Genomic DNA, 27,645 nt, shown 5'->3' with positions numbered 1-27,645 from the left:
CCGCCGGCAGAGCCGTGCGGAGGTGGGAGCCTGTCAGTTCCCGTAACTCAGCCCGCCTGTTCGGAGTTTAGTTGCAGGTGGTTCCATTAAACCTGGTAGATACATTCCAGGGTAATGAACACCTGAGTTTGCGGCATGTCTCGATGTGTGTTCTGGGGGTATATCTATCTCTTTGCTGAATGCTAGCAAATACTTGCTAAATATTTGCTAAACGTTTGCTTATATACTGTTAGTCTTACTTTTGGGGTCCATTCACTATGCAGCATTTCTGCTTGGGAAAAGTGTGTTTGTGTGAAACATGGCCCTTTTGAGGAGCAGCCCTTGCTGCTGGGTGAGCACCTGAGCTGAGTGCTGGTGCACGGAGGGCTGGATACCAGGTCAGAATCCTTGAATAGTGTGGAGGAATACTTATATGCAGTACACCTGTCTCAGGTATGTTTGTCTTGTTTATTCTCAAGTAAAACTCTTTATTTAATAGTCTATTTCTACAGATACCTTCAGGCTAAAAATTTTAATGTGTGACTTTCAAAACCTTTTTGTTTTTTGAATGATATTGAGTGCTTCTGAAACAGTTTTTCGTAAATTGCTTTTTCTTTATTGCTTATTTAGTTGTAAATAGACTTTCTAATTGTTTTAGTGTAGCAAAATCTTGAGTTCCTTGCCAAGGAGTTTGTGTAGCTGCACAGGTGGATCAGGCTTGTAGAGAGCAGGAGTGCTCTGGAGCTGAGCTAAATGCATTGCTTAGTTTTGACTTCAGGCAAAATCCTGGTGGACAGTAGAATAAATATTAGTAGCCTGCCGAGTGCAGTATGGGAGGTCAGCTTGTTCTGTTCCCAAAGAATATTGCAGGAGATAAAGGCAGGGGAGCAAAGCAGTATGAACTGAGTCATAAACTTAGTTGTGTGGTTGTCTCTTGTGAAAGTAAACAGTAACTTGTTTAGGGAAAAGTTGTACAGTAAAAATATTTTCTTTAATATTTTCTTAATCCTTAGAATTCTTAGCTTTTGTAAAATTAGGTACATATTACGTACGACTGAGGATTTGGAGTAGAATAGAACAAGTTCCTATCCTTGCTCTGTTTCTGTCTCCTCAAAATCCTTCATGATCCCTCTTCTCTAGATTCTCCAAACCTTGTCTTTATTACATCTCCTATCAGGTTAAACCACAGCTGCCATGTTACTGCAGTTGAAAGACAGAAAAGAGAGCCTTCATTAACAATGTTCAAACTGAACTGATTCATTTAGATTAAAATAACAGTGAAGATGAAATTACTTGGATTTTTACTTCATTTTCCAGCTTAAATGGCTGCTGCTTGGGAATCAGGGAAATCCCTCTGGCAATGTGCTGAAACAGTTAAAAGCGAATTTGTATGCATTTTGTTCAGCCTAACAGTCTGGAGGTTTAGAAGATAAGAAGTACTTCTCAGCATGAATGAACTGTGAAATGCATTAGAGAATGATGCTTTTGATGAGAAGTTACATTAAAAAATCCACCCAAACTTCCATTTTAAAATATATCACAATGTGTATTCCTGCAGAGAAGTCTTATTTTTTGAATTTCAGACTGTTGTATCAAACACACTTTTTAAAGGTATTTTAATGGCAGTTTACATCTGAACTCTCCCCTCCAACTGTGTAGGGGAAAATAATCTATTCTTGAGTTTTCCTTGCTGAAGATATAATAACCCTTGAATATTCTAGGCCAAATGCCTTCCCAGAGTGATGCAACGTTTTGGCTCTTAGAGGTTGGTCTGAGCTGAGGAAAGCTTTCCTGCAGATGGCATTGCAAACACTGCAGCAGAGTGTCACCAAGCAAACTTATTTCTTGGTTCCTCGGAGGGTGATAAGTGCTCCTTATTGTCCAGAGATGAATATAACACCATTTTTCTAGCCAAGGTGCATGTGACACAGACACTGTAGGTACCTGGACTACTGCCTATGTGTGTTTGCATGAATCTAAAAAGCATTTGTTCTAGGAAGTGTGTGAAGTAAGTTATATCAGGAAATTAATTGAAATTCCGGTAAATTATATGCAAACATAACCAAAAATGGTTCTCTTGAGGCACTGAGAGAGACTGATAAAATTCAACTGACCATCATGAACGAAGGTCACAAAATGTAAGTTGTCAAGTCTAATACCTTTTACAAGCTTAGTGCCATTTAAGTATAATAGAAAATGAAATAATTCGGCTTTCACAAACATACAGTAGAACTCCTCTGAGTGTACTGTGGTCCAGACGTGTTGTCAGGAATCCTTTAAAAAATATAAACCATAACGAAATGGAAAGTAACAAAAAGAAATAAACCCCAAGACAAGTGATGCAAATGGAAACATTATTCACCCTGACCAGGGTTATTAAACTTTTTATCTCACTTAATGAGTTTTCTCACTTTTATGCTTCCAATTCTGTCCCCCATCCCACTGAGGGGGAGCAAGGGAGCAGCCTCATGGGGCTGAGCTGCTGGCTGCAATTAAGCCATGACAGCAGGTGACAGCCAGCTTGATCAATTCAAAACTTAGCATTTTCACTTTTGTCATGTGGAGTGCCTCTCAGAGCACACTTAGGATGCTGGGAAAGCAGCACCTATAATTTTCTAGTGTGGCTTGTAGCTGAGCTGGGAAATGCACTGCATGCATCAATGCTCATTACATATTGCCCAGGATGAGAGCAGAAAACCCATGCTTGTGGTCTTCACCTGGCAGAAATGCTTCACTCTGGAGCATGAATTTCATTGATCACTCTTTATACACTGCCCTTCCTGAGGGCTGTGATGAATGTGTGTGCACTGAGCCTGGCTCACGGTTGCTGGGTGCTAATTGGGTGGTCCATGGGAACTGCTGGTTTCTGTTCCTACAGCAATTAGCCAAAAGACCCTGTGATGCAGCAATGTAGTATCAGAAAAGCTGTGAAGGAAAACACAGTTTTCAGTGAAGGAAGAGGGGAAGGAAAATGACCAAATCCCATCAATGTTCTGTGCAGTGCAGGGAGGGATTGATTTCAGTGACCTGACAGCTGTCTTAAAATCTGTCCTATATTTGCTTTAGTAAACATGGTTTTTTTTTAAAGAAATGGCTTCATCTGAATGAAAGTAGCAAAACCTCTTCTACATATAATGTACCAGATTGCTTAGTGACAGCAGGTATAGACATCTCACAGGGGAAACGTAAGAGCAGGGATAGTGCAGGTAGCAGCTCTGGCTGGAGACACAGCACAGATGTGCTCTTTGTGCCTGCTCTGAGGATAAATAAAAGACTTTTAATCCATAGGGCTTTTACTTTTTTTTTCCTTAGCAGTTCCCTCAAAAGACGCAAGTTTCTTTAATGTATGTTTTATACAAACTTGATTTAGAAGGCAAATCAAAGGTTACTCTGCTGTAGCAATGGATGGAAACATTCCAAAATCCCAATTCATCTGTTGTCAGAAGTAGCAAACAACCTAATTTCTCATTTCAGTGCCATCAAATAATTCAGCATTCAAATTAATCATAGACCTCAGGGAAATAAATAATACAATTATGCATGAAATAAATCATGGTTTCTGTTCAAATGACCCTCCTCATTTCTAGTATATTCTGATTCAGCAAATCTTCAACATGAAATTAGCCTGCCCAGGAAGGTTGCTCACAGCAATGCATTGATGGCAAAAGTGTAGTACCTGTGTCCTCAGAGATGAACCAATGTTCTTGCTTGGTTTTTCCTTTATAACATAGATAACAAAGAACTGCAGAAGGATCATGTAGCTAGTAAAGAACTGAAGCATCTAAAAATAAAAAAGCATCTAAGTTCAGGTCTGCAGGTCCAAGATGTGCAACTGACAGCTGAGATTCTACGGAGAGAAATAGAAAGTTCCTGTTCCATCAGTTTGAAGCTGGAGCTATGGAATTTTACCCATAAAAATTCAAGTGTAGAACAGCTTGATGAGGTAAAGGGTCAGAAAAGAGATCACTCGAACTGTTGCTCCAGCATTTCATTATAGCTGCTGTGACCATATAACCAGTACTTAGTAGATAAAAGCTTTTAATTATACTCATGTCTCCACACCTGCTGGCTATTATAGCATCTTGTCTCATTTGGGGTTTTGTGCCTTTCTTGTGGCAAACTGAAGTCCATTCTCATTTAGTGACGGTTTTAGCAATAGTTCTGTACAGTATGAAGATCAGTCCAAGAGTAATGAAGTGTTTTGCATAAATAAGTGGTTGTCAGAATTGATGTTTGTTTGAGCTGCCTGGGGACAAAAGTGATTTGTCCCGTGTTGCTTGTGAGGTGAGTGGGCAAACTGGGAGAAAAACCTGTATCTGATATCTGGATCAGTCTTTCTTTTCTCATTTTGTCTCTCATTTATTTTTCCCTCAGCAAAATCCAAACTAAACCTTTTCAATCCGATCCTATTAAGAAATCCAATTAGTGCTACAGCTGGCAGGGCACTATTATTGCGTTGACTTTTAATCATGCTACTGTGAGAGTGTTTTTCCCGAGCCCTGAGTGTTACAGAATAATTAACTTGAACATGCTGAGGCAGAAAACTTTTCTTAAAAAATAAAAACTCTTCAAAGTATTTTGTATTTACTAGCTGCTTATGAGATGTGGTAAGAAAAAGAGATAAGCGAGCTATCCAGACTGGACAGGTGAGCTTAACGTTGACTTATTTGCAGCAGTCCTCCATGAGTGGAACAGAGTGTCTTGTGTAAGAAAGTGCAAGTTGACTAATAAAATTAGCTGAAGGACTCCAAAATTGAGCCTCCTTTATAAAAGGACTGACCACAGCTTTCGGGGATCTCTGAAGGCTTGTGCAATTGCTTCTTATGGCTGTATCTTAGTTATGAAATGCTTTCTTTTTAATTAAACCATAATTTGTCTAGTAAATACCACTTTTACTTAGGTTTCAATTAGGGAAAAAACCTAATATTGTGCATTGCTGCACATTCAGAGTATACCAAGTGAATAATAAAGAACTGTACAAACACAGCGTCAAACCTTGTGAGTGTTCCTTCATTAGCCCTTCCCCAGACCTCATTCCTACACTTGAGTTTTGCCCATGCTGTCGTTGTCATGGCTATAATATCTATTAACACTGCTGCGATGAAATAAGTAAGCAAAATTTTCATCTCAAGTCCTCTGTAAAATAGGAGTTGGGAGGAGTAGAATTGATTGGGGAGGCGGGGGGATAGGGGGAAAGGTCTGGAAAAGTCCTTCCTTTAAGAGTGAACCTGTCTTGCAGAGCACAGCAGAGCCTGAGGAATGCAAGGGCTGTTCTGTCCGTGCTGCCTCTGCTGCCGCTGTGACTGAGTGTCCTGCCTGCTCTGCCAGAGCCTGCTGAGGGAGGAGCCGCCTTGCAGACTGGAGATTTTCACTTTTGAACAATTTAAGTATATATTTTGTCCCAGAACAGTTCCTTTTTGTAAGACAGTAGAAGTTATTTCCTTTTAAGGGGTAGAGAATGGAATTAATATATTGAATCACCAGAAACTTGAAACAGATTCCCTTAGATTGATGGGCTCATCAGGCAAAATGAGGGGCTACCATGAGCCTGTGCTTGTCTCCTCAACAGAAGCAAAAGGACACAAAGCCACTTTTGCCCTTACAATTCACTTCCCCCATCCAAACTGCCTAGATTTAGCTACAAAATTTAGCTTTTCTTGATGCTACAAATGCATTGACCAGTGTGGGCTGTGACTCTTTGAGGGCAGGGAAGGTGGGGCAGCAAAAACCACTTGTATACGAGACTTAAGAATCTAAATGAGGGGCAGGGGGAGGTGAGAAAATCTTGGTGCTTTGGCAAAATTTGTTGCTCTGAAATACTAATTTTCTTTGACTTTTTTTCATTATTTCTGCTGTCTTTTTCAGTGAAGGACTCTCTTCCTAGCCCCAAAACCCTGCTCTGGGCTTTTGTTGTAGGTAATGAAAGGTTGGTGGAGGGTTTTTGTAGTTATCTGGAAGAGTACCATGCCAATTTTCAGAAAACTGTTGTCATTACGTGATTATATAAACTGTGTAGCTTTTCTGCTATTTTTTTGAGTTTGATTCACTTACTGAATTACTACAGTGACACTTAATCTGGTCTTAAGCCAAGGCCTTTTTATTTAATATTATTAAAAGTCCTTAAACTAAAGTATATATAGATAAATTCAGTATAAAACAGTAAACAAGTTCTTTGAAGTTGAGAGCTATGAGTGTGTTTGACAGATTTACATTGTTTTTTGTTTTTAAATGAGACATGGAAAATTGATAAAGACATCAAGCTATTTAACTTCAACTTGTTTAGAATTATTTATGTACACTTCCCATACCACTCCATCAAACTGTCTTATGAAGTCGAAGGCAGAACCACTTGATTTCAAAAAAACCTCCATGATCTTTACAGAGTGTTTACGAGCATAAATAACGAGTGTCATTGTGCAAGGTAACTCACTACGTGTTGAGGTCAGTAGAAGTTTGCTTGCTGACTCCAGCACATGTTAGGTCAAACACTGGAACAGGTTAATCTTATGGGTTGAGGAGTATCTGTTGGAAATAGCCCAAGCCTGACTCTAAACTACCCTGCTGTAGTTAACCCAGCTCTGAACAGTGCTTTCCATCATCTTCCTAGCATCAGTTGTTCTGTAATATTGTGTAAGAAAAAAAAAGATGTTAATGTCTCAATCTTACATGAGAAGAATGAGATGAAATTGCAAAATTAAGTATTTAACAGAAGAAAGAGAACTTAAAGTGAATGTTATATTTTTCTTGGAATAAATCAGGCTTTTCTGATGTAGTCTGATGAAATAAGAAGTGTAAGGATGACTTCATGATTGTTCTGGCAGGGGGTAAAGGAAGTTTACAAACTTCTGTTATTCAGTGTGCTGCCTATAACGGAGAATGAGATTTGCCCTCTTGGCATGTGATTAGTTTCCATTGGACATGTAGTAGAGATAGACATCCTGGTTTTGACTGTCCTCGTTCATGATAGATTAAATGTTGGCTTTCTCATTACCAGATAATAACTTGGATTTACCATCTGTGAAATAAGACAGTCTTACTCCAGTTGTCACTGGCCGGGGGAGCTCTTCTCTGTCTGCTTTCACAGCTGGATGTAATGCATGTTCTTGCTGATAATGTCAGCAAAGAGATCAAGCACAAAAATATCCTGGCTCAGACTTTGCCAGGTAGTGAGGTTCTTTGCAAAACTTACCAGTGCCATCTTCAACAACGTGGAAGATTTATGTTTAGTGCTGTAAAACTTGTAAGGTCAGACATAAGCTAAAGTGTAAGTGTGGTTTATGATCCCCTCAGAGTTCCTACCCAAGATCTGAAAAGCTGAAAAGAGATTGTATCTAAATACCAATGCCTGCTTCCCTTGACGGGGAAACTGTGTGTTACAGCTCATATCCAAAATGAAGAAATTGCTTGTGATCCAGTGGTAGCTTGATGACTATCTAGGAAAGGACAGACAATCAGTCTTGCTGTAGTGAGTTGTCAGATTTCTCTTTTAGGACAGTGGAAGAATTGTGTTGTTCAGTGGTCCCTTGGAGCCTTGAAGTTTGCTGTGGTTTCCTTCTCAGTGTCATGTTACAAGAGCTTATGTACACAGCAGGTACATCCAAATGCCCTAGAAAATGTGGATTCACTATTTCCTTCTCTAGCCAACACTTAATTACAATTTCAATTGTTATGTAATCCAGAATTTCAAGTGAATATGGAACTTCCTAATGTGTATCCAGTCACTTTGAATTAGTCTTCAAAATACCCTGCTCTCTTGCATGGATTTGCAGAAACACTCTTATATTCATCTGTGGTAGGTCTGTATACCCTCATTTATGCCCTGTCTCGGGTTCAGTCTTCTCACTGTGATTTTTGTTGTTGTTTTTTGCCCCTGCCCTACAAGGACAGGAGTAGGTCTTTTGTTTCCCCATCTGGTGTTTGAAACAGCCTTGTCTATCCCTTTGTTACTGGTATGCAGTTGTGATTCCAGCTTTGGATGACCTTGGTGCCCCCTCTTTCACACCCATTTTCTGTGCTGCTCTGCACCAGGGAGGTGTAGTGTGTTGCTTCAGACAGAGGTGGTGGCAGTCCTGGGCTCCCCCTCTGATGGGGCACTGGCTTTGTATTCTCTGTCTACCAAGGCTGCAGTGACTCTGGCACTGATTTCCAGGCAGTTTCTCTGGGCAGCAGCAAGGAGGTGGAGTACCTTTTGTAGCTGCATGGGAACTGTCTTGCACTCCAGGACACGGGTGGCCAGTGTTGTACAGAGCTTTGCTGGCATGGTGTAGCTGTGCAAGTAGTGCCAGAGTCAGTAGGAGAGAGTGTGTGCCTGCTACCATGCCAGCAGGAAGATGTCAAGAAGATTTTATCTTCACCTTCAACAGGATGAACCTTTGGATTGTGAAATATGTACCTGGCCTTTAGCACAGGTCACTAATTGTAAGCAATATGAGGCATTTGTTCTGTGCTTGCTGATGAGCTAAACTCATCTCTTGGGATGAAGTGAACAGCCCAGCTGAGCAGGATGTATTTGCTTCTATTTTCCTCTCAGTGCATTGCTACTGAGACTGCTTTCTGCATGAAATCTTATCTAGCAGGAAAATGGAAGTAATGTATTTTCTGCCATTTGTAATGCTGGCAGACAATGTCCTAATAACCTGCAAAAGTGAGATAGAAATTGAAAAATTGGGAGCTAGATTAAGTTAGGACATCATGTGAATCAGTGCATGGACTGTTGCTGTTCTGAAATGTTGTTTCAGTTAAGGTGATACAGAGGCTGCCAAATGCAAATTGACTACCAAGGACAGAATTTCACAGCCAGGTACTTGGAAACTGTCTTTTTGAGGCAAGCGTAATGTCCAGGCTCCACTGAGTTCAGGTGTCCTCCAGATACCTTGGCTCTGTGGAGATCTCCAGGTCCCATCCCTGCCTTGCCAGCCTCAGTGAAAGTGAAGGATAAGTCTTGGCACACAGAAATCAAGAACCTTTTTGTTATAGATTGGGCTCCTGTGGGCAGAGGCTCTCATACGATGGTGTTTGCAGTAGGTCTCTCACTTCTGGGACTTCTGGCTTCAACTGGGAACTCCCAACATTTACTCCCAGTGCACAGAGGGTAAAAGCATAAGAAGCAATTCCCTTCTTAAAGAAGGTGACATCTATGCCCTTCCAGAGGTACAAGGGGAAAGTGTGTTAATGTGCTGTTGAAAATACCCTGCACAGAGTCAGCCCTCAGCCACGCAGCCGTCCTCCCCAGCTTTGTGCAGCTTAAGCTTATTACTCATGGAGGGGGGGGGGAAGCCTAAATTCAAATATTTTTCCTGGTTTGCTTCACAGTGAGCCTGGGTTTATTCCCTCTCACATGCAGGTATGCATAAAAAGTCTGCACATCTGCTCTGGAATCTGGGCAGGTTTAGGGTAGTTAGAGGATCAATTAAACCACCTGATTTCTAGACAAGGAAAACTGTGTTTCCTGAACCACTGGAATTATTTTATTTTTAAGATTCCCTGTCCTTCTCTCTGTCATGTCATGCACAAATTAGTCCTTCAGAGAGTAATTTGAAAGCAGTGATTGTGTGTGACAAGAAGGTACAACGTGAAATGTGTGGTACTTTTGTTTTCAGTTAATTAGAAACCTGAGATCTCTTATTACTAATAAAGGTTCAGGTTTCTGTTCTTTGAAGCAGACAAATTTCTAATCAGGCATAATTACTGAGAAGAATTCCTTGGCTGGATCCATTAACTTCCCCTCCTGTCTTGGTTTCTTTTTTTCCCCTTCCCTTTTCCTCATGTCTTGGCCTGAAGACAGTAAAATAAATGGCAAACCTCCAATAATTACCTGAATGGCAGACATTTAATAGCTTTATAATGTATCTGAAAGAAGGTTATTAAATCTGCTGTACTGAGCTTTTCAGCTACAGCTATTTTATTCTCTGTCTACATAGAGCTTTTAAAAAATTCTCTGTGCAAAAGAAGTATTACTTTCCAAATACATGTTAATTAATTGTCCATTTGTATTGATGCTGGACATAATTTATGAAAAATTCTTACAAAGTGTGCCTGCCCTCGAAGGGTTTTCTGGGTAGACCACAAAATGCAAATGCCTCCTTATTGTTACAGATTGCCTTTCTCTGTGTCACTTTAAAACTGTTGCTTTCTCCTGAGCAGTGAGAAATTAGTATTTCAAGTTACTCATGCAAAGCATTTTCCATGGGGACCTTACTAATTCCCTGAGCAGCCTGAGGTCTGCTCTCTTCATGTCCAGAGCTGATATTTTTCTGGGACTTTTCCTCCTGTCACTGGAGGTTTTAAACTTGATGGCTCTGTGGTCACTGTGGCCAAGACAGCCCCAATCTCCGCTTTGCTCATGAGATCTGCTCTGTTGACAAGGAGGACATCTTTCCAATTCTGCTCCCTTAAGGCCTGTTCCATAAAGTTGACTTCCAGGTTTTTTAGGAATCTTCTGGCCCAGATTGTACCAGCTCTGTGATGCTCTCAGTTAATTTCTGGAAAGTAACTCAGAATGGCTTTGTGGATGTTTGCTTGGGTAAAAGCAAAGGGCCTCAAGAGGTGCCTGTAAGGTTTAATGAGCTGCAGGCTGCTGTGACTTGCTCAGTGTTGAGCCCAAGTGTGATCATTGTTCAGCAGAATTTCAAACGGGTTTATGAAAATTATTCCTTGAAATGAAATCCTACTGGGAGAATCTGCTGCTGGCCTGTGCTCTGTTTTTGTCTGTGCCTGGTGTCACCTGCAGGGGTAACAGAATTGCTTGTGATGGGTAACTGCAGATTTAGACAAAAAGTACCTGATATTAGGCAATACTCCTCGTATCTGCAGAAGTATTTGCATTTAGATAAATGCTTTAGATCCATCCTGGGTTTTGAGCTGCTTATTAAGACTATTTTTAACTTTTTCTCTGTCTTTGAAATGCATTTTCCCTCAAGGTTGGTTCAGTAAATTGACACATTTCTTGAACCAAAGGCAGGCATCTCTAGTTAGGATTAGGCAAGTAAGCAACATAGCTTTGGCTGGCACATGTGGCATGGATAAACTGGCTTTTATCTGATGTTTCCCTTCTTTTTAGTCTTGATTTATCACTCAGTTTTCACTGTTTCCTTCTTTCTTTTATCTTGTATTTTTTTCTCCCTTTATGTAGTCTCCTGTCTTGTGTTCTGAAGCTTTCTAAAGGATAAGACTAGTCAACAATGACCAAGGAATAGTGAAGCTTTCTAATCAGTGATTTTGAACAAAAGGAAAATAGACTTTAGTGAATAAGTCATTGAAAACAGTATTAAACAGTATCGAAATTAGGAAAAAAAATGAAGGCAAAGGTGTTTATGAACCTGAGCCTGTATAATTTGAACTAAGGGGTTCAGAAAGAAGGCAGAGTACCAAACTAAGCTGCTTCAAAAACTCAGGAAACCTAAGCTCTGTCCCTGGCTTTCCTTCAGGGCTCTGGGAAACATTCTCTTGCTTTCTTTCATTTTTCTTACTAGAGTTTTCTTTGTAAAATATTCCAAAACTGTAGGTGAAAGTTCTATAATAATAGTAGTAATTATCTCCTGCGTGGTAAATACGCAAGATGAGTTCATACCAAAACAATTTGCCCATTTGCTTTCTTTTGCTGCTATCTGCTTATTACACAGGTTGTGTGGACACTTTCTCCCCTTTCTTAATAATTTGCTTAATTTTATTGTACTGCACAATTTAAACCTCATTTAAGCAATGCAGTGTACAAACCATATCATCCAGAATTGGAAAAAATATCTGTAGACATACTACAAAAGTGAGGTTCTCAGCATTTAGTTCCATTTTGTTATAGCTGGGAAGTGGAGATCTTTGCTTCTCAGGAAATAATCCCATACTATAAGAAGGCCCGATTGCAGTGCCAGGTCCTAAACCAGCTAGTGAATGTTTCCCTGGTGATCACAGATGCTAAAACAGATTTTATGGCTTGATTTATAAGCAGAAACTGAAGCAAAACCAGCTTATGAGTTTTTTCCCTTCCTTAATCCTAACAAACAAAGGAAGGAGGCAGAGAGCTGAACCGATAACTTGGAAAAAATTTTCTGTGAAAGGGAATTTCGCACTCTTTCTCTGTAAGTGGTTTTCAGGCAGAACTGAAGAGCTGCTACTCTAACACTCCTTGAACACATCAGGCTTTAATATTTGAGCTAAGACCCAGCAACAGGCAAATAAAAAGGTGTGTGTGACTTAAGGGCTCTTTGCCTTTGCTGATTTTTGCTGTGCATTGAGCGCTTGCTCTGTTGGTAGAGAAGGGTCTTGGAGGAACTTTCTAAGATGCCTCCAGATAGCGCATCCTGAATGTTTTGATACACAAGGCTTACCCTGCACAGAGATTTATGCTGCCAGGCCTTGCCTTGATCTGGGCCAGTTCATCACTAGTTCAATATTATGTTCAGACTACTACTTAAAATTTCCCATCTTCTGCGTAATGGCAGCTGTCTCTGGGCAAATCTGCCAGCAGCTGAGTCCCTCCAGCTTTCCTTGACTGTGCAATGTGGGTCAGCTTTGGAGCATGCTTGATACTGCAGCAGTTGCAGTAGTGTCCTGCTGGGTCTTACCTCTCCCACCTTTTCCTGCAGTTAGAATTAGCTGGAAAACAGAGGCTGAGAGGAGAAGTAATGAAATGAGAACATGCAACTTCTTAATGAATTATAGCTAAGATAATTGGTTAATTACAGAAACTTGTTAATTCCTCATTACTGGAACTACGTTCCCCTGATGGCTTTTTTTCTGATTTCTTTATTAAAATGGAAATGTTGGTATGTGCCTTTCCTAAGTCACAGCAAACCCACAAGATAGTGTGCCCAGCAGCTGATGTCTTACTGAGCACCATTATATAAAGGGGACCCCAGACTGGGGAATCTCTGCAATGCAGTGAGCTGAAAATGTATTTATTTCCTACCTGTTGGTAGAGCAGACCAGAACTATTTTTCAAGGAACTTTTTTTAGAATTAATGCCAATGAGACCTGGGCAAGTGATCTAGTTTTATCCCAAAGGACTTCCTGGAAGACAAGTGTCCTTGTCAGCATGTGAAGAAATTGGCAGTGATTTGCAGAGCTCTGAGAGGCTGAAATTTAATATTTAGTGACATAGTTATTTTCTAGAGCTAAGGTTTAGACTGATGCCAGTGGTTGTTTCATGGCTTCAATTTGCCCTGTTCACACTGAACTTCACTCTGTAAGTGCCCCACGCTGTAACTCCCTAGTGTTGCACAGCACTCAGTGCACTGGTGGGGGAGAGCCCTTGAGGTAGTGCTGTTACCTGCTTGGGAAAGGGGAGCAAAGCCAGAGCTCAGGGCAGGTGGGCCCCTGAACACACCAGGGCATTTTGGCGTCTGTGACTTGGCTGTGGTTTCAAAACTTCTCCCCAGCACAGCAACCAGGTTTCTGAAGGCTTGGGCTAACACACATCTTTCCTCTCTTTTTGTGACTCCCTGTAGCATGTTAGGAACAACAAAGGGCTGACACTGAACACTATTAGCTATTGCTTCACACAAATAATAGCATTTATGTGAGTCACTGAGCAGTAACTGAGGAGTACTGTAACGGTGGTGACACGGAAACACCTCAGCCAGGTGAGAACAACAAAAGGACAATTCCAGTATCCAAGTGGTGTTCACTTAGATATGCCTAAGAGAAAAGTAAAGGCACAGAAATAAAGAAATAACGGTGACCAGCAAAACCAAACTATTATATGGATAGTCAGGCAGAATACACGTGTGCAGAAAAGAGCTTTCCATACCTCCCATCCAGGTCATATATTACCAGCACTTGTGCATCTGCAGCCAACCAGCCCCACCGAGTCACAGTGGGGCCTGTGATACCCTGGTGATTCATTTGTGTGTGTCTGATACAAAGCATGATGGGTTGATCCTGCTTCACTGCTGCATGGATGTGCACGTGGGACTCTGTATTCTTTCCCTTCAGCACACTAAGCAACAGCTTGATTGGAGAAATTGGTCTTGTGAAGGCTCCAGCTCAGCGTTTGCAATTCATCATTACCCAAGGTGCAGCTTTGCTTTCAAGTACAGCCCCAGTTTAAGATTTGTCAGTTTAGCTTTTGTTAGCACAAAACAAAACCTTGTCAGCTTTGTGGCACAGTTAGTTCCCCTGTCACAGTACTTTGGAGTTATAGCAGAGACCAAAGCAAAGTTGGCTGAGTGTCTGTGCAGTTAACATCACCATAAACAAGTAATAACCAGAATCCTCAGCTGACACTTAAAGTTTAAGGCTGTTGCATGGCATTTCCAAGTCTCTGTGCTGTCTAATGCCCCCTCTGAGCACAATTACTGTATAAACTGACAGAATGTATTGAATAAATATGCCAACTTCACCTTCTCCTTCTAGAGTTATAACAGTGAAATTTTAGTAGATTTGAGATTATGTTGAGAAGATGCTATTTAATTCCTAACTGACTCTCCTAGCACTCTTTTGTGGTTCAGGAAGATATATATGTATATATCTTCCACTGGAAAATAGTTTATATCCAGGTCTGAAGAAACCTAAGTATTAATGCTTACTGGTGCTTATATCCTAACAACTACAGGCTGCCTACTTTCTACTTGGTATCCAGGAGAAACTCACAGGAATCAAATTTTTGTATGGGTTAGCACAGAAGATTGCAGCTTTGCAACCTGGGCAACAAACTAGAAAATTCTTTCCTGTTTAGATCAGTTGCTTTAGCACAATCCATGCCAGTTTGCCCATGTGTGAAATCAAGTGGTTTTCCACTTTCCTGTTTTGATGATATTGGAGCTAGCCACTGAAACAGGATTAGTGGGCTTTGTGGAACTGGATGATTTGAGAGGCTTGCGAACAATTTTGAGGCTCACAAAGCTTCACATATTCACAAATATTTTTATGTATCTTTTAAAAAAAACCCCCGTAATCCAAAAATCCCATGATGTATGAGTTTTTCATGATGCCTTAAGATTTAGATGCCTTTTTCTTCTAATCTAAAAGCAATCCCTCTTGTAAGCAGCCCATACAGCTGAAATGGTGAAAGTAGGCAGAAAGACAGTAATGCTTCCAGCTAAGCCTCTGTTCCAGTTTGGTTGAAGGCAACAGTCAGTCTGTAAAGGCTGCCCCTGACAGTCATATATTACACCAAACAGTGGGAATGGAGGACAGCAAATTTGGTGTTTTCTCAGCATAGTTCATCCAGCTTCCCTTAAAACAAACTAAACCTTTATACAGTAGCTCAAATGGTTACATTTGCATCACCCAAGTGCTACAGTTCTTTCTTAAGAAGCCTAAACTGGCAGAATGATTTCATGATTTGCCACAAAATTTAAACAATTTTTGCCTGCCTCCATTTCCCAAATGTTAGCCTGCATGCTGTTCTTCTGCAAAGAAGCATCCTTCAATTCTCTAGGCCCAATGAAAATGGGATCGTGCTCAGTAGTTTGTTGGTGAGTAGAGAGTTGTTTGGACGTGTACTATCTTTTTTTTCCCCTCTAGAAATAGCAGAGGGATACCTGGAGATATAGCTCTAGAATTCATATCAATAGTTTTGTTCAAAATATACCTGGAAGATAATCCTAATAGAAATCCAAGTGTATTGTAGTGCAGTGTTTCCTGATGACTAGCAAAAGAGTTAATAGTAATTAGCTACTTGCTATGGATATAAAATGCTTAAGGACAGAGAAATCTCAAGCCAAGAATTCTTCAACGTACTGAAGAGTGTTTCATGTTTTACATTAACTAAACTGTTATCTCCAATACCTCCGGATGTAATCACTGCTGGATTTTGGGTTTTTTCTTTGCCCAAAAGCACTCTGAACAGAAAAAGTACTGACAAGTGAAATACCCTTTCATTTCATCTAAGTGTATTGCCCTCAAGGCCTGAGCAAGGATGTCTTTGAGCAGTAGCAAAGCATGCACTGATGCATCCAAACTGATACGTAGTTTAATAATGACAATTAAGCTTTGTGCTTTTTTCATGAGAATGTAACTTGCAATTAATTAATATGATGTAATTTAATTAAATTGAAGGGAGAGCAGGGAAAGTAGTGTCCTCTGTCATATTTGTTTCCATTAGTTAGGATGTGCTCCAATCGGCAAATTGACAGGAACATTTAAGTAGAGACAAAGGTTTATTAAAATTTCCAATTAATACTATGGACCATTGCAAAAATATCTAGTTAATTGAGATGGACATATTTGATCAAGCTTTCCTTAAAAAGCTCTTCGCGTAGTCTGTTGCAGCATCCTGGAGAACAGTGATCTTCCTGTACCTGAAGTGATCAAAATTTAGATTGACAGGGGAACTGGGCCAGCACAATTCACAGTGGGATTTGGCCTTTCACCTCTGTACTTTGCATGCTGTGCATTTGTTTTTTATCATGAAATGTCATAGTACAACTGATAAAACTCATCACATGGTCGTTTACATATGGACACACAGGGGAAACTGCTTGGCTCACAGCACCAGTGTCAGTGCTGTATAGTAGCTGTTCCCGGAGAGCTCTGGGGTGGGAGTCTGTGGAACTCTTGGCATTCTGCAGACAGCGGCAGAAACCCTCCAGTCCTGTGGTCCAGTGCTTCTAAAATGCACTGAACTCTGTCCCTAATTCTGGAATCTGGTTTTATCCCATTCGGTGCTGGGACTAGCCTAAGAGGTGCGTCTTTTCTTCAGAGGATGTAATAAGATCCAAAATCTTTCATGCAGATGAATGTTTCTCTTATCAAGGAGCTGGCTCTCAAGTGTCTAACATTTTTTTGTAAAAAAAGTTCGGGTTGGGGTTTTGAGTGTTGGAGGCCTTTGAAGAAATTGACACGCACCCCCAGCCACACTTCTGATACCAGCTTAGCCACGGAAATGGAACTGTGATTCAAGAGGATTGAGGAATCCTGGGGAGTTTTCTACCTGCTCAAGTGTGCATAATACATGCTTGGTCATGGAATATTTTTAGATGCACGCAAGGGAAGATGCATGAAGGAGGTTTGTTATCTAAGACTGCTCCTTAGCTTTAACATCCTGAGTATAGTTTCTGTCATGTGCTCTTCAAGTGCTTTGTTTCCATGAATGTCAGCCTACCTGTGTTGTGTCAAGAAGCAGAATTTAAGTAGTGGTGCCACTAGAGGAGCAGTTAAACTGTAATTCATAAATCAGGGACAGTCTGGTTAACTCTGAGAGCTGACCCCTCTACTTGAGTGCAAGTTACATGGAGCTGCTGCCATAATCTACTTGTGGGAGCACGGCTGGCAAAAGCAAAGCCAGCCCCCTTTCCAGACAGCCCTCTAAAAGTTCTCCTACTCTGTGTGTTTAGAACTACAGCATAAACTGCATTTTTAGCCTTTGGTGCCTGTATTTCACAAACTACTTGAGAAAGTTTGACCTCAGAGAATGGCTTTATAAACTGGCCTTTTTGTTTGCTGAACGTTTTGCTGCTTGGTACAGATTTCAAAAATTTTTGGGAAGGTGTAATTTGAGACTATGATGTATCCAAAATAGTTTGGTACTACTTCATAATTCACTGTGATGTATCTAAAATATGTTTAGTTTTATACAGTTTCATAATTCTTTCATGAATTTATTACTCTGATCTCCTAGTAGTTGTGGCACTGTCTAGTATAATTATGCAAACAACAAATTAAATCTTTTGAGCTGGGTGTGGAACAGGAATACAAATTACAGATGATAAAATAAAAACCTAAGTGCAACTATTGCATAGATGGCAAAATGAAGACGAAATGCCAGGAAAGGGTCAACAAGAATATTTAAAGGTTATTCCTCATTTAACAGTTCAGTAAGTGAAAGAAATACAGGCTTATTTAGAATATTGTGTGCATGTATTCATCGCTTGAGGTCACTTAAAAATAAGAAATCTAGAAGAGCGTGAAAAATTGTGAGAAAACATAGTTTAATGTAACACACAAAGAAACAATATTCTTCAAGTGGAAAGTGTTTTTCAGTGCTTAGGCCTGTTGTTACTAAGAAAAATGTATGAGATGGCCTTTACTGGGCAGTATTTTTTATAATTCTTATGCAGAAATGAATGATTTAATACACCACTAGAGTGAGTTTAAAATGCACTGAGCAGAATGATTCTTCAGTTTGCCTCTTAAAAATAAAGAGAAATGGGTAAATAAGGGGGATATCTTGGTTGGAGACCACCAGAGCTGTGATTACTCCATGACTGACTAAATGACACTTGTTACTGTAGTGGAGCAATGGGAACTGTAATCATTCTCCTTAATACCTGCCTTGAATGACTACATAGACCTTCCACGAGACAAAGAAATGAGTTGCTAATCATCTGCTTGGCACCGATGTCACCAGCAGAGATGTTTTTTAGGGCACTCGATGTCCTTTGGTGGCTATTTCTTAGAAACCTTCTGGACTTCCAGAATACCATTTTTTACTGTCTTTTCATGACTACTTGGATTCTATTGTCCTCAAGACAAGACTTGACTACTCTGACAGCGAGGCAGTGCTGTGGTGGCAGTGAGGCAGCTCTTACTCTGGGGAACAGGTTGCAGCAGGTGATACCTGATTTTCCAACTAACATATCTGTAAATTTATGAGGTGCCTGAAGACTCCAGGAAATTCCCATAGTTCTAGTGAAAACCCCCGATAAGCAGCTTTGTATTATCTTGCTCTGTCTGATGTCAGAAAATCTGTCAGAGAGGAGGGACTGTGAGAGTAGTAAAGCATATGTAGTGCTGGATGGTTTCACTGGTTTTATCCCTCAAGAGTTTTTGCTTTACCAATAAATTTGGAATAAGCAAAAGGCACGGTCAGAAGAAGCATCCTAGCAGTTATCAGCAAGTTGGTGTGCATTGGAAAGACAAGATATTTGTCATTGTAGAAACTGTAAATAATAAATGCAGTTATGTCAAGTATGGCTATGACATCAGTTAAGCAAGTTTGATTTTGTTTTTAACCCATGATTTGTCCTGTATCAGTTTTCTGTGATGAGAACTTGCGATCTTCTAAGTCTCTGTGAGGCTTAAATCTACCTTTTCATCATCATTCTCATATACCTAATTTAAATTAAATGTGGAAAAACAAAGCCTATAAGAAAAACGTCCAAGTTCAGAGATTCGGCATTATTAATTATCACTTTTAATAACAGTGGGAATGAAGCTGTGACAATCTGATACCCATGAGAAATACATAACATGGGTAAAAATCTACCTGTGATGAGAAAATCACTGCAGCCAGACCTGGTAGCAGAGGCTTTGACCTTTATGCCTCTTAGCTGCTTCCAGAACCTGGCAGTAATCACCAGTGCAAGGGAGGGGTCATATCTCCTCTGCTTGTGGCAGAAATCCAGTCAGCAAGAAACTGCCACTGCAAAGCATATCTGTCCTCCTGGTTATTTGTGGGCTTTAGCAGCTTCTTTTGGCTGCCTGTTACTCATCAGTGATGCGTATTTGCTGATGAAGTGTGCTCACCTCTGAGTACGGGTTCTGGGGAGAACACTCAGCTGGATGTGGGGCTCAGCACAGGTTGGCTGCATGGACTCATGCAGTGGCATTTTCCCTTTTTGGGGAATGAGCCTCCAGAATAATTGACACATCTGGTTTTCTATTTTTGAGCAGTTTCATGTTGTATATAGTCCCATCCCTGTCCCTCACAGATCTGTTCTTTCCATTGCATGCCCTTATGCATTGTTCTTTATTTCACTTGAAATACCCTCTTTTCCTGTTTCTTCTTTTAACTTTTCACCTTCTCTGCTCCTCTTTTCCTCACAGCATGTGTCCTCCTCAACTTTCATTGCCTGTTTAAAAGTCGGACAATGAGAAATATCCTGCAGCCTTTCCCTGTCTTCTCTCCTAGTGCAGCTGAGGTTATAAAGTGATTGCTCGCAGTCCATCCAGCCTCAGCAACAGCACGAAAGGATCACAATTTTAGTGCTGGAGGACTTCCTTGGGTCCATCCTGAGAGCAGCTACTGCATTTCTTCAAGTCTGAGAGTGACATGATGTCAGAGGAGGCTGCTGGGTTTGCTGTTGTGGTTGGTGTACCTGGGTTGATTTACAGATAAAAATATAGAGAAATAGGTGAAAACTAGAAGGAAAAAGTGAAATAGAGCTTGTCAAGGATATTTAACAGTTGGGGGGTTCTGGTTACTTTTTCATTAATTATATATTGTCCCCATTGCAGTTTCAGATTGTGCATGTAAACTGTGGTTCAGGTTAGTCCTTCAAGGTTCCATGGTTTCTTTGTTAGTTGCTGGTCTTCTCATGACCTGGGTGTGCATTGCTAACACTCACCAGATTTTGCCATCATAAGGTCCAGGGTAAAGCCAAATTCTCAATGTGCATTCTGTGGTAACTTTGAGGTGGGATATGCTTGTCTGTGCTGCCAGCTCTTCTGGAAAAAGTCAGTAATGATGGATTAGATTTCTGGAACCTTTCAGAGCTATTCTTGTGTGTTGTGAAGTTGATGACGTGAATTGTGCCAACAGGCTCACAAGAAGGCTGGGAGTCACTGGCTCGAGACAGTTCTCTGAAAGGAAAAAATACGCGAGGTCCTCCTGCTTCTTTTCATGGGTCTGTGGGTCCTTTGACCCCACAACCAGCTACCATTGTCAGCAAGCAGGGAGATACTGATAGAACCAAGATAGCGGCACCTTCACATGAATCAGAAGACCTGAACTAATGGGGGAATTTTGAAGAATTATAGCTGGTTTTGTTATGGCAGAAAAATTGATAACTATGTCAGGACAAGGGTTCAGCTGCCAATTATTTCCCTGTGCTCACACAGCAAGGAAATGGCAACTGATGAACTGAGCTCTTTATTCCCAGCTCCCTGGGCAGCACTAATAGAAAAGCATCCAAATTTCTGTGTTATCCAAACTAACTAAGGAGGTATTTGTGATTCCTCTGTCCTTACCTCGAATGTACCTTTGCTGACAAAATTAAGTGGTAATTAGCCAGGACTTAAAAAAAAAAAATTATCCTAGCTGGTGAATAACTGCTGGGAAATACCAGTGTGATACGAAATCCAATTAATTTGCAGGCAGAGGGGTCAGGCTGGAATTGTAGTGGTGCAAATGGGCAGGGACTTGAGCTCACTGGCACTGAATGGCTGTTACTTTAGCTGGAGATTGCATGGACTTGCTCTAAATCATCAATTACTTAAATACCAAACTTCTAAATTTACTTACAGCTTTTTTTTTTTTTTTAATTGCAGTCAATAGTTATCAATAAGTGGTTTTCTCAACACACAATTTGCAGATGACACAAATTCCTTGGGGCTAGTGAGATCCAGAGAAATCTGAGAAATATGCATGGGGCCTAATCAGCTGGGGTGAACAGGACAGAGAAGTGACTGGTGACCAAGGCAAGCTGATAAAAATCCTTCAATTGAAGCAGTAAATATCATTGCTTGGGACTAGGTAAGTTAAAATACATCACAAGAAAGGCCTAGTTTTCATTTTGGTTTGAATAGCTTTAAATCAAAACAGCAACAAATCCCACTAACTTTTAGGTACACACAAAAGAACTCATTGGATAAATAGGTATGGAACAGTAAGTTCATATTCCTGATTCTGTAGCCACCTGCCATGCAGTGAGTGATCTCATTATGCCACTTCTAAAACAAAGCAGAAGCAGAAGGGCTTCAGAGATCTGCAGTGGAAATAGATTTATGGACAAACAGCCATATGAGAAGACGGTTCAGGACTGCTGAGTGTCAGATCTGTAAACAGAACTGTTCCAGGGATATATGAAATAACGTAGTGTACAAGAAGAATCATTCAGATGTTCCTATTTATTCTTTATCATAACACAGTAGCAAAGGAATAGTCCATCAAAATTACAAAACTCTAATTTTAAACCAGGCAGATCACATAATACCACTGGGATTTTCTTAAAGGTATGGGTACTGAGAACATGTCATGCTGCATTTGTTTTAATGCAAAATGAGGAGAGAAATCCTCCTCTTCAAAAGTGTAAATCTGTTCCAAATAGGTTGGTCATTGGAGAAGCTTCTGCTGAGGGGAATATTATTCTCCATTTTGCTGTGATTTTTGCACCTTTGTGTGATGCATTATTTTCCCCCAACCACTTTTAAGAGCTGATTATAGATTACATAAATCATTTATATGATTCATCATAGCAATTCTTTTATTACCAGAAAATCCTTCTCATTACATGTTATTTTGATTGATCTTTATGAAGTTCCTACTTCTATTCTCACAGGGCATGTTGTGCAAACCTTTTCTGCCGCTAATTGAGGCATTCAACGCCTTTTGCTGCATGTGAGAGATACGTACAGTAGGCACTAGCAGGAACATCTACCTCTATTATCAGAACATATGTATTTTAAATATTAGACTTTTTCCATCCTCATTTTTTGAGATTTGGCAAAAACAAAGCTTACTCCTTCATTGGTGAGCTTAACCTTGTCTGCATATAACTAGAAAAATGTTCTTCCAGCTGCTCGTCTGCAAAATCTGTTGATCAGTGGCTGCAGAAGAAAACCAGGCAGTCTAGTCTGTGCAATTTATTCCATGTGTGATTCTAGGTAAAATCATAGTCCCTTGAGCTACCTACCCTCTCTGAGGATGACAGCATGTATTTTGCAGCAGATTAGAAATGTTCGGGAGGCATCAATCCAAAAGCTGATTATGCAGCACGGTTTTTAGATTGTAGAATTCTGTAGAAATAATTTTAAAAAATTGTCACAATATTTATTTGGCATTGGTTTTTCTCATTGCTTCAGACGCAACTCAAATAAAATACTTGATAATATCTTGATTAATATTTCTGCCTCTTGTTAAGAGTTGATGATCCTCTATTTCTGTGCAGATTTCTACTGGAGAACTAAGCCAGATAGCCTTCCTTTGTTTAAATCACAGAACCAATCTCTCTCATTAGCTCAATACTACAGCAAAGAATGAGTGTGGCTTTAGGGAATGGGCCCAGCTGGGAGGTAAGCTGTTAAGGAAAGCTTTATCTTTTACTTAAATTAGTTCTTATCATGGAGAAAACACACAAGTTTTTGGGTCCATAGGATTTGCCTCCTGTGAGGCATCTGTAGTCAGCTCTTCAGTCAGTCACCTGTGATTATTTGACTGTTTAGGGAACAGCAGAAAGCTGATTTGGGTTAATTAAAAACCATAACAGTAGGTCAATACATGGCTTCTGAGCTAGGTGGTTGGATGGATGGGGGGAGGTACTTGGTGCTCTGCATGTCGGGCAACTTAACAGCATTTTCCATAAAAAATTAGCACAGCATGACCCCAACATGTGCCCAACATAAGGAATCCCTGTTCTTGGGGCAGAAACGAACAAGTGAAGAATGAACCAAGTGACAATTTTGAGTAGTTTTGGGAAGTGGGAGAGAAAAAGCAGCATCCAGGAAGAACTGCTGGCATTAGGATAATCCCAAAGCAGCCTGAAGGTCCTGAATGGAAAAATTCTCATTCAACATTCCTCCCAAGCTTCTTTGAAAACTGACTCAACCTCAGAAAAATCACGCTTTGGCCTTGACAGCATTGGATATTTTGTCAAATGAATCCTGAGCTTCTGGCATGCACGAGTTCTTCAAGAAGTGAGAACTCGAGGGAACAAAACTGCATGTTTTTTTGGAGCTGCTTGTGTCAGGAACACCTAAAACATCAAATATGTTGGACTTGGAATAAATTGCAGTAACACAAACAAATGAACTCACACTTTTCCATGTCCTTCCCCTTTCTCTTGCTAAGGTGCTGCTGCAGGGCTTTAGGAGCTGCAGAGTTTAGGACATTATGGTGAAAGATCCATAGAATTGCAAGACACATCTTTGGGGGGCCGGGTGCTTTGAGTTTTATTACTCAGTATAGTGTTGTTTTTTTAGTTTCCTTTTTTTTTTTTTTTAGTCATAATTGGATTCAGGAGGTTTGTGCGTTGCTGCGAAGAAACTGTGATCAAATGTATCTGCAAGTAAATAAAGTGCCTGGGAACAAGTGGGTGAAGTGGGCTCTTGGATTCTGTGTGCTCTTTAGGATCTCTCAACGTAAGTAGTCCGAGAAAAAAGTGCAAAGCCCACCTGTCAGCCAGTAAATCTGACAAACATCCCTTCCATAGATAGGAAAAAACCTGGCTATTTTTGCGATCATGTCCAAACTTCATGTGATGGGGGGTGTGTTTTTTTGTTAATTTGGGGGTTTTGTGTAGTAGTAATGTTTGGTTTTTTAATGGGAACAGGACATGGTAAACCAAGGAATTATCTAAATGTTTTGAGGTCTGCTTACCGTGTTACTCTTTCAAGTTCTTCTCTCCTTATCTGGGAGAGATTTGACAGTACAATGATTTCAGATCCTTGACAGTTTTAAAGCTGGATGTGTCAATCAGGGAGATATGAAACATAATGTGGCATTACAGCCAGTCATACAGCCAGGGCAATGAAAACCTAATGTGGCAGATGCCACTGAGCACTAAAAAGTCCTTTGGTCTAAAGTATTCATCAGGAGAAGTGGCTTTGATATCATGCCACTGAGCTCTGGGAAGGTAGATGGCCATGGCATAGAAGCCTCATAACACGTTTGCTAGTGTGATCTCTTCCTTGGCCACCTGCATACAGAAACAAAGCTCAAATTAAATTAAAGTGTTCATTTCTTGTTGACTGGATCACTCAAGTGTGTATGAGTACTCTGCACCTCCAACCTGGCCTTACTGTGAGCGTCTCTCAGCAATTCAAGTGCACTATTTAGTTCCTGTGATACACAAAATCCTGTTGACATTCTGCACGTGATGTTGGTGTTCACCAGCAGTTTAAGGCAGAGGCAGCACCAGGAGAGGTCGTGGAACAGTGTGGTGGGTGAAAGCCAGCCTGCCCTGCTCACTGAGGACTGCAGGGAGAGGGAGCTTCTGATTGCCTGGACTGGGCTGGAGTGGGGGAATCGGCAGCCTCCAAGTCCTGTAAAATAAAAGGCATTGATGACCTCTGTTCTCCTGCATGGGAATACCAGCATCTAATAGCATGCTTGAAAAACCCAGCTTTTACTGGTGTTGCAAATATTGCATCTGCCATCCTCATAAAACACTCACTCTGCCAAGTGTTTTCTCATCTGTGGTGATAATGGGGAAACACATCATTGGTTCGTGAGCAGCCCACAGTGCTGCCCCGTGCCAGCAGCCTGGTGAAACACTGCGAGATGAAATGGTGGAAATGCCTCTTCTGCCTCAGCTGCCTGCAAGGGGGGCTTGTTCAGCCAGCCTGGCCCACCCTGGTGTGGCTCCTCTGGAAATGCCAGGGGCGCACTCTGCCTGTCCAGCTGTACCCCAGAGGAGCTGCTAACAGACAGAATTACTCTGCAGCTCCTGGGCTGTGTGTGGGTGCACACATGGATGTGGGAAGTGTGATTTGTTTATCCCAGCATGTTGTGGGCGAGGGGAGGCATTCAGAAAAGGAAAGCCCTTTCCTCCCCTACAATGTCCTTTATTCTCTTATGCAGTACAGAAGAGGCATTGACAAAAAGCATCTGCATTGGCAGAATTACTGAGAAAATCTCAAATGTAACTGGTATCACAGGTATTTAAGAAAACCTAAAAATTGTGTGAGATGTTGCTGAGGTTAGCAGCACGGTGCTCAGTTGTTCAGGAGCAGAGCAAACTCCTGAGGGAATTACCCTGAGGTGAAAGAAAATAAAACCATAGGTTACGGTTCAAGGCAGAAGTTGCTTGCATTTTCCAAAAAAAAAAAAAAAAAAAGGCAAGTGGGGAAGAGGTTGGGAAAGAGAGGGAGTGAGAGAGGGGGAAGAGTGGAATGTGCTGTGCACTTAGCTGAGCAGCAGGAAGGAAGGCTTGAAACAGGATTTCTCAGCCTCTGATGCCTGGCAGTTGTTAGCAGGCACACCAGTGGTACCCGTGTGGTGCCTTGCAGGATGTGGACTAAAGGCGAGTCAGAGGGACTCCAGACCTTAGGGATTGTGGTGGTGGTGTGCTCCTCTCTGAAACTTTTGCACTACCTCGGGCTAATTGACTTGTCAGATGGTAAGAGAACTCAAGTTTTCCAGCTCCTGTTTGCTTGTGTTTAAAGCTGTGTGAGTGTAGCCGCTGTGGGAGGAAAGTGGTGTCTGTCAGTGCACGGATTCTCAGTGTGGGCTGCTTCTTTATTAACAATCATACAGGCTGTAAAGAGGGAATTCAGCTTTATGCTCTATTGAGGACTTTTGTTTGCTTTTGATATATTACCTTAGCCAGAGAGAATCTGAAGCTGTGATGGTTTTTGCCTTGTGTATTATTTTATTATGTTTTCCTAATTATTTTTTCTTATTGTTAATTCTTGCCATCTATTGAAAATGAATTAGTACCAAACTAGAAAAAAGAAAGGCCCTCTTGGGATAATGGAAGCACAACTGATAATTAGATGTATGATTGCATGGGGCTACAAGAGTTTTGTTGTGACATTTGCAGATTAAAGACATGATAGATTGAATGTGAACAAAACTTCACTGCAAATGCTATTCCAGACACTTCAGCAAAATAACCTAAAGAGAAATACTTCTGTTCTCACTAATTGGAAGGTTTGGTCTCTCTTTGACTTGTAGTGATTCAATGTAATGAACTTCTTTTGTCTTAAAGGTTTTCCTGGATTAGTAAAGCATATGGTTTTTAACAGCTAAGTGTGCTTTAGGGCTTGTATTATCTTTTCATAAAGGGATGTAGGTATCACTAAATTTTGAAGGAAAATAACTTCTTGGTGATGCAAATGAGGTACTTTTTTAAATAAAGGGACCCCCAAGTCACTGATTGTATTCTTGCTTCGATCACTAACTGTGTCAAGTTTATCTAGCAAAGGAAATGCTAAGGATAAAATACTAGCATGAGCAACTGTGACACTTTATTCAGATTTCTTCAAAATATGAATAGTAAAGGCTGGCAAAAGATTTAAAAAAAGTAAAGAAAGTTTATATATTAAATCTGTTTTACTGGATCAAGAAAAGCAGATGGAATTTTAACATGGATTTTACTGCTACATTAAAATCAATGCTGTCACATAATCCTAGAAATCCTCCTGCAGAATTAGGAAAAAATATTAAAAATTGCTTAGTAAAGAGTTATTTTTATTGAGAGAAGATGTAAATTGGCATGTATTTGTTATTACATGGTTGTTGATATTCCTTATTACAAAATGAATATTGTGGGAGCTTTTAGTTTACTCCTAGAATGTCACCGGATTGCAATTACATAATTACAAATAAATTAAGATCTCCAACGATGACAACTAATTTCAAATAATGGCAGTAGAAATACTCACCTTAAAAATAAGCTGCCAAGTCAAATGTTGAGGTATTTGCCTTGCATTAACTGCAAGAGTATTTTTATACCTCCTTTGCAGACCGATTTACTGTAATTCCAGTGTCTGTTGTTTCTGAAGGAATTACTTTTCCCAGAAGCGTTTCACCAGCAAAGTCAAGTATGTGACAGGTGAGAAAGGTGTCTGTGTAAAGGTGAAATGAGTAAAAGTGAGCAAATACCCGCACGTTGTATTCATGGAACAGTTCTGCCTATGCTTGTTCGTGGTTAGCAGTCAGTGCTCCATCCATGCATGATACAAGCTGACCTGCAGTGAAATCTGTATTCTGGCTTGTTCTCCTAATTTGATATGGTATTGAATAATCCAAATGTGGAATAGGGGTATTCTCATATAAAAGCCCTTGTGAGAGAACATTTTTTCATCTTGGTTCAGAAGGAGAACTGACCCACCCTAGAGAGAGGGAAA

General features: G+C 40.5%; 1 protein-coding gene across 11 annotated transcripts in view; it reads left to right on the top strand.

The window, feature by feature from the left end:
* Positions 1-27,645, top strand: part of KCNIP1 (potassium voltage-gated channel interacting protein 1) — a 295,262-nt gene that overhangs the window by 218,095 nt on the left and 49,522 nt on the right. The window contains exons 1-3 of one of the 11 annotated variants that reach the window (XM_017738172.1): positions 21,171-21,331; positions 22,746-22,869; positions 23,798-23,934. The exons of 8 other annotated variants lie outside the window; for them this stretch is intronic. In XM_017738172.1, coding sequence (XP_017593661.1) covers positions 22,853-22,869; positions 23,798-23,934 — 154 coding nt within the window. In that variant the 5' untranslated portion in view covers positions 21,171-21,331; positions 22,746-22,852. Of the gene's footprint in view, positions 1-21,170; positions 21,332-22,745; positions 22,870-23,797; positions 23,935-27,645 lie in introns of those variants that run through there. 2 more of the 11 variants (XM_017738170.1, XM_017738169.1) reach the window with 2 other exon arrangements.

The sequence above is a fragment of the Corvus brachyrhynchos genome, unplaced genomic scaffold (assembly GCF_000691975.1).
Source record: "Corvus brachyrhynchos isolate BGI_N302 unplaced genomic scaffold, ASM69197v1 scaffold616, whole genome shotgun sequence".
NCBI lineage: Eukaryota > Metazoa > Chordata > Aves > Passeriformes > Corvidae > Corvus > Corvus brachyrhynchos.
This window is presented reverse-complemented; position numbering and strand designations above follow the sequence as displayed.